At 33.9% G+C, this 10,813-nt stretch overlaps 1 protein-coding gene across 1 annotated transcript in view; it reads left to right on the top strand.

The window, feature by feature from the left end:
* The window catches only part of LOC107493400 (transportin MOS14), a 13,234-nt gene extending 2,869 nt beyond the window's left edge, over positions 1–10,365 (top strand). The window contains exons 9-27 of the mRNA XM_052254288.1: positions 172–299; positions 2,138–2,213; positions 2,371–2,491; positions 2,577–2,676; positions 2,946–3,027; positions 4,114–4,196; positions 4,483–4,602; positions 5,283–5,334; positions 5,484–5,639; positions 6,336–6,459; positions 6,550–6,631; positions 6,710–6,798; positions 6,903–6,977; positions 7,116–7,170; positions 7,626–7,745; positions 8,201–8,293; positions 8,367–8,512; positions 9,313–9,490; positions 9,605–10,365. Coding sequence (XP_052110248.1) covers positions 172–299; positions 2,138–2,213; positions 2,371–2,491; positions 2,577–2,676; positions 2,946–3,027; positions 4,114–4,196; positions 4,483–4,602; positions 5,283–5,334; positions 5,484–5,639; positions 6,336–6,459; positions 6,550–6,631; positions 6,710–6,798; positions 6,903–6,977; positions 7,116–7,170; positions 7,626–7,745; positions 8,201–8,293; positions 8,367–8,512; positions 9,313–9,490; positions 9,605–9,883 — 2,159 coding nt within the window. The 3' untranslated portion in view covers positions 9,884–10,365. The remainder of the gene's footprint in view (positions 1–171; positions 300–2,137; positions 2,214–2,370; positions 2,492–2,576; positions 2,677–2,945; positions 3,028–4,113; positions 4,197–4,482; positions 4,603–5,282; positions 5,335–5,483; positions 5,640–6,335; positions 6,460–6,549; positions 6,632–6,709; positions 6,799–6,902; positions 6,978–7,115; positions 7,171–7,625; positions 7,746–8,200; positions 8,294–8,366; positions 8,513–9,312; positions 9,491–9,604) is intronic.
* Positions 10,366–10,813: the final 448 nt, after the last annotated feature.

Here is a 10,813-nt window from a genome sequence, read left to right as displayed (position 1 = left end):
CCAAAATATCTATATTTATAAATCACAATTATGTTTTTTTTATCATAACGTATCTAAGTGACTGTTGAATTGGATTCTCTGTTTGCGAAAGGCATGTTAGTTTGACATATTTCATTCTTTACTTTTACCCAGTAACTTCAGTTTAATAATATTCACTTTTACTTATTACAGTGATTTCTGAGTTAATACACTACACAGCAGCAGGAGGTGTTGATGGCGTTTCTGCAAATATGCCCTTAATTCAAGTAATTGTACCTAAAGTAATGAATCTTAAAACACAGCTTAGTGATTCAACAAAGGTAAACAATTCTCTGAGTTCTCAATTTTGTTTGCTTTAGGCCATAACCGATTCTTTGTTTGTTTATAATCATATTCCTTAGTATCTCATTATGTTTTTCATCTTTTATTGGTGATCTAGTTCAATCTATTTGCTTATAGTTGTATTCTTCTACACCTGGTGGCGCTTATTCTGTTTATTTAGTTTAGTAGCTACAGTTTTTAGACCTACTAGAATACTAAGGGTGTATTTGGTTTGGTGTTTGAAATATAAAAAATATGTTCAAGTTCCTTGAGCGCTTCAATTTCTTGTTTGTCCACTGTTTTTTTTCCTTCTGAATGCAGATGTGTTTCTGTACTCTAACCCGCATTTACGTGAAGCAAAAAGCTTTATAGCTTCTGTGTTCACTTGATAGCGTTGTACCATTAATTGGGAGAATTTTTTTCCTTTCTACCAACCCTACCTTTCATGCATGTTATTTTTTTTATAGAGTTCTTATTGTTTCTGTTCATATGAGTCCTCTTTTTTTATTATTTACTGTTTATAAGCTTTTTTATTATGTTTATTATTGTTATTTTTTTTAACAAATTAAACAAAAGCTAATAAGTAATAATAAAATCATAGTGAAAAATTATAGCACACTAAAAAAGCACTGAGAGTACTAGAAAAAGAATAGTGTGTGAAAAATAAAATACTAAAAAAGAGTACTGAAAAATGCAACACGCTTGGAAAGTTAATATATTTGATGAAATATTCTTATTTATTATGTATCTAAATTTTATATTTTTTTTTGTAATAGAAATAATAGTGTCTTTATGTACTGATTTTGTATAATGTGTTATATTATCTTTTATGTACTTTATTAGTGTTTTATAATTTAATTTAATACTCATTTACATTAACATCTTAAACTATTGATTTATTTGTATATTATTTTCTATTTTTTTATATACAGTATATTTTTGTAATTTTTTATATGTTATTTTTAATTTAATAATTAAATATTACTTTTTCTTATAAAATTGATTAATAAAATTATTTATTCAAATATATAAAATAAAATGATAAGATAATATATAAAGGTTATTCAAATTTATGTCCTTTTCAGTAATTCTTCATCTAAAAGTGATTTTTAATAATGTAATCCAAACAATATTTATTTTATTATAATTCATTTTTGTATAAAAGTTACTAAACATAAATCATGTTAATACTTAATACTAACTTACTATAGAGTATAGAATCTCTGCATTTTGACATGAGTCCAAACATTCAAACTTAGTGAGTGGCAACTGACGCAACTCGATGGGACACCCAAGATTCCCGAAGATACCAAAAAGACCGATCCGATGAGATCTTGCTATCGGATAATGCATAAGATACGAGTCCCAGATTGGGAATTTAAACTGCACATTATACGTGTATGGGACAAAGCAAACAAAAGGGGCCTTCACTTCTGGAGCATGTTGTTGGTATCAATTCCCCAAACAATCAAAGAGATCTTGTTATTTCTTTGTTTGTACATCGCTGGGGTTAGTATGACTATGAGCACTTATGATGTACAACTTGATGAGTTGTTTAGTCGCAGAAAAAGTTTGATTGTCTTGCAAGTTTTTTCTTAAAGAAATTACCATCATATTGGTATTCATTTAGATAACTTTCATCCAAAACTCCTGTGAGTAATTCAGCTACAAAGTGAATGGCCATAGGAATAGAAAATGGTTGGTATTCTTTCCCATTGTAAGTTGTCGTAAATATGCTTAATCCATTATATGTTACCAACACTAATAGTTAAAAGGCAACTGGTTGCTTTCCTATATTACTTTTGGTCTACTTCATGATCCTTTTATCTGCCTTTAGGATGAGGAAGATGTAAAGGCAATTGCTAGGTTATTTGCAGATATGGGTGATTCATATGTGGAACTGATTGCAACTGGTATGTTTACAAGATAATTTTTTATTGGTTTCTGTCTGAGAATCATTTGTGCTTTCTCGTGTAGCTTGAATCTCTTTGGACCATTGACAAGTTACTCGTGGAGTCGTGGTTCTTGGTGATGTTAAGTGATCTAAGTTGTGATGAATTAATTTTCCAGGGCCAAATGAATCAATGTTGATAGTGCATGCATTGTTGGAAGTTGCATCACATCCAGAATATGATATAGCTTCAATGACTTTTAACTTTTGGCACAGTCTTCAGTTGAATTTGACTAGAAGGTGCTTTTCTCCCTTGAAAATATACTTAGTATACTTGCTCTTTTCCTTGATCACACTTAAATAAAATCAACACATTGTCTGGCAGGGAGTCCTACATTCAATACGTTAATGAAGCATCAATTGAAGCTGAGAGAAATAGGAGGCTACTGGTTTTCTGTCCTGCATATGAGTCACTTGTATCCCTGGTAAGTCTTCCAGGCTAGAAACTAGGCTTCAAAATCTTACGCACAGCATCAAGAAATTATGTGTGGTACCTTGAAATTATTTTTTGTATATCTGGTAAATATATATACAACCTGTATTGTAGTAATATTAAGTTGTTCTCAGTGTTGTAGCATTATATACATAATATTATGTTCGATTAAATGAGACATTGCATTTCTTATTTCTAGATAATAGTTTCTGTAGTTCTTAAATGTTTCATGTTACTACCTTTTTCATGGATGTTTTACAGGTTAGCTTTCGAGTTCAGTATCCTGAAGATTATCAAGACCTATCATATGAGGACCTTAAGGAATTTAAGCAGACAAAATATGGTAATATGGTATTGTTGTCTTGCATTTGTTTGTCATCCTCTTTTATGTCTCATGTATTATTTCATTGAATTCCTTCTAATAAGAGTACTGAATACTAATATTATTTCATCATGATTACTAGTATCCTCACTGTTACTGCTAATAATGTGTATGCACTTAGTGCCTGCCCTAACTTCCTGAAAGTTTTATTAGAGAAAAACCCAAATCAGCCCCTGACAATTACCTCGAAAGACAACGAGGCCCCTGACAAAAAAAAAACCCCAACTCGGCCCCTGACAAAAAAAAAACCCAACCCGGCCCCTGACAATTACCTCGAAAGGACAACGAGGCCCCTGTGCCAAAAAAAAATTAATGTTATTTTTTTTGGCACAGGGGCTAATCAGTCCCAAAAAAAAAATTATCAGGGGCCGGATTGGGTGTTTTTTTTCTTGGGGGCCTCGTTGTCCTTTCGAGATAATTGTCAAGGGCCGGATGGGGTATTCACTCTTATTATTAGAGAAAAAGGGGGAATTTTGGAACCTAAGAATTGGACACCAAATGGGGGAATCCTCAATTCCCCATTATATTTGTAATTTGTAATAGATACTTGATAATTCAGTGTACTAAAGGCAAGTTGTGGAATTTCTTGTTCTTGTAGACTTAAGTTATAGAGCCATATTTTTTCATTAGTATTGCTGAATTGTTTCACGTTGTAGGCGTCAATAGTTTGTGGTTTCGAATTGCATATTCTATAAATGTGACAGTGCAGTAGTAGCCACTGGTGCTCTGTAATATATGGATTTTTCATTCTTTCTTTTGGAAATAGAAAATTAGTGCACACTCGGGCATTGAACTGCTGGTTGATAAGTGACAGTCCAATATGGTATGTAATAATAGATAGTATTTTGACCATATATGTAGCAGATGGAAGTTATGTTTTCATGGATATGTACCAGGTGCTCACTGCAAATGTTTGTCAAATTTATTCAATAAAAAAATTACTACTAATGCTTAAATTTGTTGCTCACATTTTGTGTGTGGAGGCTTTAAGGCCTTAACCAGAAATTCATGGTATCTATAAAGGCTAACAATAAATTGTTGTTTCAGCTGTTGCGGATGTATTAACGGATGCGGCATCAGTTCTTGGTGGTGATGCTACTCTAAGAATTCTATATATGAAACTCCTTGAGGTGTGTATTGTATATGTGGATGAATTGAAGATGCGTTGTCTATATTGATTATTTTTGGAACTTCTTATTGTGAGAGATTGAGCTCATAATTTCTATGTAATACATAAATTTCATTAATCGCTTGATCTTGACTTCTCTTTTCTTTTTCCTTTGCCTTTGGTTAAATATTATCCTTTAAATTGTAGATCCTGTCTGTATTCCTCCTCATTATCTAAATTGCTTTTGCCTAAACAATGTGAATATGACTTCCTAACCCCCTTTTCTGCACCCAATCTCAAAAATTTAGGCTGTATCTGGCCATGGTAATAATGAACACAAGGATTGGCGTCCAGCAGAGGCTGCCTTATTTTGTATTCGGGCTATATCAAATTATGTGTCAGTTGTTGAAGCAGAAGTAATGCCTCAGGTATTGTTACTCCTTAAAAATTTGTAATGGTGGTTATATTAATCTTGCCCAAATATGGCTACATGATTTAACATCTTAGTTTTAATTATTTCAATTGATACTTGATATTTAACATCAGTCACAAAATCCTTCATTTTCATTACATCTCTGAACTGATGTGGATGAAATTCTGAGCATGTCTTATTTTATTTTTGCTCTCTTTTGGATATGGAGATTGATAGTAAGATGTGATACAACTTATTGTGCTTTAAAATCAATCCCCTTAAGCTGTGATTGGTTCATTTCCCTGCAACAGAAGTACAATTACAAATATACTAAAACTTTTTGTACCAGGTTCCTGTGTTTACTGTACTACCCAAAATAAGGGGACAGTGGAGTCTAATACACAATCCAAATACTACCTTAAGCAATAAGTTTATATAATATGACAACGAACAGTAATGGAGAAAATTTAAACATTAATCATCAACAGATCATTAATTTAAACATTAATGATCTGTAAATAACTTTTAATTTTGACAATCCATGTAAGGTTTAGCAGCCAAAACTTCTACTCAAAACACCAACTCTCTAGCATGTTACATAGATTTACATGCACTATGTTAACTGCACAGTCTCTCTCTAAACTTGTTCTATTGCTAGCTTATGGATTCTATTATTTATATTCACATTTCATGCAGATCATGGCTCTGCTTCCGAAACTTCCACTTCAACCCCAGTTACTACAGACTGGTAATGTGCCTGTTATCCTCTCTCAAAGTTTATTTAGTTCCTGGCCCATTGCCCTGTATGTGTAATTAATAATGTAGCTTTTCCTTTTAAATTTCAATACCAAATTTACTAATTAAATTGCTGTTTATCTGCTTGTTCCATAATTTTAGTGTGCTTAACAATTGGAGCTTATTCAAAATGGCTTGATTCTGCATCATGTGGAGTGTCCATACTGCCTTCAGTTTTGGATATCTTAATGAAGGGAATGGGTACATCCGAGGAATGTGCAGCTGCTGCTGCTTTGGCATTCAGGCACATCTGTGATGGTAAAGTTTACTGTTTGAGTATATTCAATTCACTTTTTGTATGCTTGTTGGAAAGTTAAAGAATTGATTTTGTGAGTTACAACAGTTGGTGCCAACATGATGAAGAGTGAAGACTATTACAGATATCAATTCAATTTTTGTGCTCCTAACTAAGTTTAGCACTGGCATTTTGTCTGGAGTGTTTGATTCTATCATTTTCATACGTCGTCAAAACTTTCTGGTGCTTTTATTAGGGAATACAACTTATTTATGCTTAGATTGTGTTTGAAGAAAGTATTACAGGGATCTACTTTTCCTTTTATAAAAAAAAGATGCAAAAGTAGCTTATGGAGAATTTTTAAAAGAGGATATTGATTGAGGATAATAGCTAAACAAGGATATATTTATTCAAATATTACTTGATTCTGGATTAGATTTGAGTGTTAGGATATATTTGGTCCACAGCTCGTAATCTGCAAGTGATTGAATAAGTTTTGTTATTAATCTCTTTTTTTATTGTATCTGCAAAAGTTAATTTCTATTACTTTTTCTGGAACCTATTAATTGAGATTGAAGAGTATTAAAATTAAGATGAAGACAATAATTATTATTATTTTTTTACTTCAGATTTCACGTTAGTATTTAGAGTTTGTGATTGAAATTTTTTTCATTATTCGGTATGTTAAGCATGAGTCAAATGATTTGGTTATGTTTTAGACTGCCGGAAAAAGCTTTGTGGATGCTTAGAGGGTCTGTTCCATATCTACAATAGGACCGTGAATGGGGAAGATAGTTTCAAAGTCCCTGCTGAGGACTCGTTGCATCTAGTTGAGGCCTTAAGGTATCCAGGATGCTTGAAATATATAGGGATAGTATTTTTGGTGATTGATTCTATCTCGACTGATGTGGTTTGATCATAATTCCTATGCAGTGTGGTTGTTACTGAACTTCCTCCAGATGATGCGAAGAGAGCTCTTGAGGCATTATGCATACCAATTATATCTCCTTTACAGGTTAGTATTGGTGTACAGGGATGTTTTTGTCATACATTTTTCCTTAATAATTACACTTTCTACATTTTGCTATATCAGGAAGCCATCAATCAAGGTCCAGAGATCTTAAGCAAAAGACCTTCTCGGCAGTTAACAATTCACATTGATAGATTTGCTTACATCTTCAGGTGTGTTCCGAATTTATATTATGCCTACACTCCCCCATGTCAGGCCCAGCCTTGTGTTGTCTTAAACAATTTTTTTCACAGTTGTGAACACTTTCTGCTTGTAGGTATGTAAACCATCCTGAAGTTGTGGCAGATGCTATTCAACGGCTCTGGCCTATTTTCAAAGCTATTTTTGATCTGTAAGTAACCCAAATTTCTTCTGATTTCCATATTTTTCTTTAAGTTTGTTTGTTTGTTTGTTTGTTTATTCATTCATCTGTTATTTTACTTTTTGATGCTTGCTTTGTCTGAGACAATTTTTATGACAATATTGCCAGTCGTGCATGGGACATGAGAACAATGGAATCTCTATGCAGAGCATGTAAATATGCAGTGAGTAAGCTAAACCATTAGCTTTGCTATAGTCCTTAAATGTAAAATAACCAACCACCACCATAATAAGCTGGTGTGAATTACCATCGAATTGTGCAATTGAATTAGGCAATTAATTTTAACACTCTTATTAATGTTACTCTTGTGTGCCTGAATCAACGCTTTCTCCAATTTTGATTCTGTGATCTGTCATGTTTATGCATGGAATTTCATCATGTTTGCAACACAATGTGATGTGCTGTTTTTCTTCTGTGTAGTAAGCTATGTTTTAGTTGGCTGTTTGTCAGCCATGTCAATGATACAAATTTAAAATTTAATGCCAGTTCCCAGGTGGTTTCTTCCTCCTAAAGAGCCTGTACAAATGCTCAACTCTGGTTCTATGCATTGTCAACGTTGAAAAAGATTAGTTTGTAATATTGAATGCTCTGTGGCAATATTCTATCACATGTTTCTAGGTGAGAACATCTGGAAGGTTCATGGGTGTTACCATTGGTGCCATGCTGGAAGAGATTCAGAGTCTATATAGGCAGCATCATCAACCATGCTTTCTTTATCTTTCCAGTGAAGTTATAAAGGTATTTTTATTTTATCCTGCCATTGTTATCACCATTTCTAGTAACAATATGTTGCGTAAGTTATACATGATTTTAGCTCTAGTGGTACCTTTGGTTTTAGAAGTGGTTCTCGATTTTAGAGGAGCATCTCTGGTATGCCAAGGCAAAGGGATATCTGGTATGCGAAGGCAAAGGGGATTGCCTTAATTTCATTGAATTTTTGTTGGCTACTTTGAGTATTTTGAAGTATGGCAACATTCTATGCCTGTTTAATTTGTTTAGTGTGTGTGTTTCAGTATTGCAAATTTGTAATATTTTATTGCCTGTTCTCATTTCTTAACTGAATTTCGTATATTCTATAAACAAAAGTTGACTGTTATGCATCTCGCGATTCTATTGTTGACTATAAATTGTACACAATTGATGTTAAGTGGTAATTAATTCGCTATAATTTTGATTGTTTATTGGTTTTTCAGATTTTTGGTTCAGATCCATCTTGTGCTGACTACTTGAAGAATTTGATTGAGGCTCTCTTCCAGCACACCACCCGGCTTCTCACAAATATTCAGGTATGATCCATGTCATTCTTTGCAACATATGAATTGGTAGTGTGGCAAGCTGGATCATTATTTCTCGCTGCAGGAGTTCACAGCTCGGCCTGATATAGCAGATGATTGCTTTTTGTTGGCTTCAAGGTGTATTCGCTACTGTCCTCAACTATTTATTCCATCGTCTGTTCTTCCTTCATTAGTTGACTGTTCTATGATTGGGATCACGGTACAACACAGGTATTGGCTCTCTCTCTCTCTCTCTCTCTCTCTCTCTCTCTCTCTCTCTCTCTCTCTCTCTCTAACAAAACAACCTTGAAAGCTAAACCAATGTTCTTCTGAGTGGTATTTATGTCTGTATAAATTCATCAATAATACTCAAGCAAAATAAAACCCCAATTAACGATGGCATCTTGATGTCTGCGCATATTTGAAACTGCAAATGGGAGAAGACCATTGTATGAGAACCAGATACAAGCCTAGAACCATATTTTATCACACTTCTGAACTGATATACCTTGAAAAAAAGTTGAGCATTCCTCTACAACTAAGATGGCACACAATTTCAACAAGTCCACAGTTTGACAAAATTAAGATCCCTTTACTTCCATCAAATCCTTTAATACCGTATTGAAAATGTCTATGATAATATAGGTAGACCAACCCAATCTACTCTACGAACTATGAAACAAAAGATTCTGCAATGAATTAGCAACTGGATAAACACAAGAAAACCTGTCTCACTTCTTACTTGCCTACATAAGTGCAGGTGTGGACATTTTTTACTCGTAATAAAGACAATGCATTGAATCTCTGATGTAATGCATTCGTTTTGCTTACTTTTTATGAAGTTTAAGACGAGGGATAACTATTGACATAAGTAGCTCTTTCTGCATATCATAAAATATAGAATTACCAAAGGAATACGATGGTATGTATAAGCGGAGTAAAGAATACCATCAATTATTTCATTTCAGACCATGCACCAATTTTCTAGTGCTTATTGCATCATTCTTTATGCTTTGGCATCATCTTTGTAGGGAGGCTTCCAAGTCAATATTGCATTTCTTAGCCGACATTTTTGATCTTGCAAACTCTGCATTGGGGGAGCAATTTATCCCAATCCGAGATGGTGTAATTATTCCTCGAGGCGCCAGCATCACCAGAATTTTGGTTGCCTCATTAACAGGAGCACTTCCTAAATCTCGAGTTGATGTGGTAATTTCTCAAGTCATTGTTGACATAACTTCCTAATTTTCATATATTATATATTAACCCAAAAGAAATTGATGGAAGGATGACTTGCAAACTATTTTTCTCTGAATGTCTCAGGTATCTTATACATTACTGGCATTAATGCGAGCATATGGGTCACGAGCACTGGAATGGGCAAAAGAGTGTGTGTTGTTGATTCCATCAACAGCTATCACTGACGTGGAGCGATCAAGATTCTTATCCGCCCTTTCTGATGCAGCATCTGGAGGTGATACTAATGGGTTGATTGTTCCTGTTGAAGAATTCTCAGATGTTTGCCGACGGAATAGAGCAGTTCAGGAAATAGTTCAAGAAGCTTTGAGACCCCTTGAGTTGAATTTGGGGATTGTATCATAGATTATTGGTAAATGCCTGTGATAGAGGGGGCCATTTTGGTTAGGCCTTGTCTGTTGGTTAGGCTAGCTTGTTGTGTATTATCTGTTATATTCATTTTTTTTTCTTTCTCTTTTAATCAATTATCATTCTCCAGTTTTTTAGGAGAATTCCTGCCCCTGCATATTCTGTTGTGTTGGCTGGAAGAAATTATGTTAGGTGGTGTGTCTTATATGCTGGAGATGTGGGATTGGTGAGTGATGTCATTGTCCTGGGTTTCATTTTTGGGGGCCGAGTTACTTGCCATACAATTGTAAGTTAAATGTAAACAGGAAAAAAAAAAAGGTGGGGAAATATAGTGGACAATGAAAGTTGTTGCAATTTTAAATGAATGTTGGTGTTGCAAACTTTAGGGCTCTTAAAACTGGAAAATGGCCGCATGTGTTTGACATGTTAATATGCCAGCTGCTTTAATCATAAAAGTCTTATGCTTGCTTGGACTTGGATACATACTGTTCATTATTGTGATTAGAAATGTTAAGCTCAAGAGCTTAAGGAAAGACAAAATGTATGAGTACTAAATAGTTTCTTAGAATTGAGCTTGTTTGTGGTATATCATTAGTTCAATTATATTTGGCTACAGTTATTGCCAAGAATATATGTATTGCGCTACATTCTATCGAAATGCAGAAAGAACAAAGATATAGTGTGGGACTTTGATTACTGCAACTTTGACTGGTGGCCTCTAGGTCCTGAAAGTTCTCTACACATTATCCTTTATGAAAAAAGACTTGTTGAATGTTACCTGAATCAGTTCTCACTTCTCCGGAGTTAATGACTTTGATTGCAAATGAGCTTAAATATGCTTTTAATCTTTGGATGTATATACCAACATTACGAAATAATTCAGAATGAAATAAACTTTAAAGAAAATCCGACCGGCCCTCTAGCACT

Source organism: Arachis duranensis, chromosome 1 (assembly GCF_000817695.3).
Source record: "Arachis duranensis cultivar V14167 chromosome 1, aradu.V14167.gnm2.J7QH, whole genome shotgun sequence".
NCBI lineage: Eukaryota > Viridiplantae > Streptophyta > Magnoliopsida > Fabales > Fabaceae > Arachis > Arachis duranensis.
The sequence above is the reverse complement of the archived record's forward strand: the minus strand, read 5'-3'. Positions and strand labels throughout refer to the sequence as shown.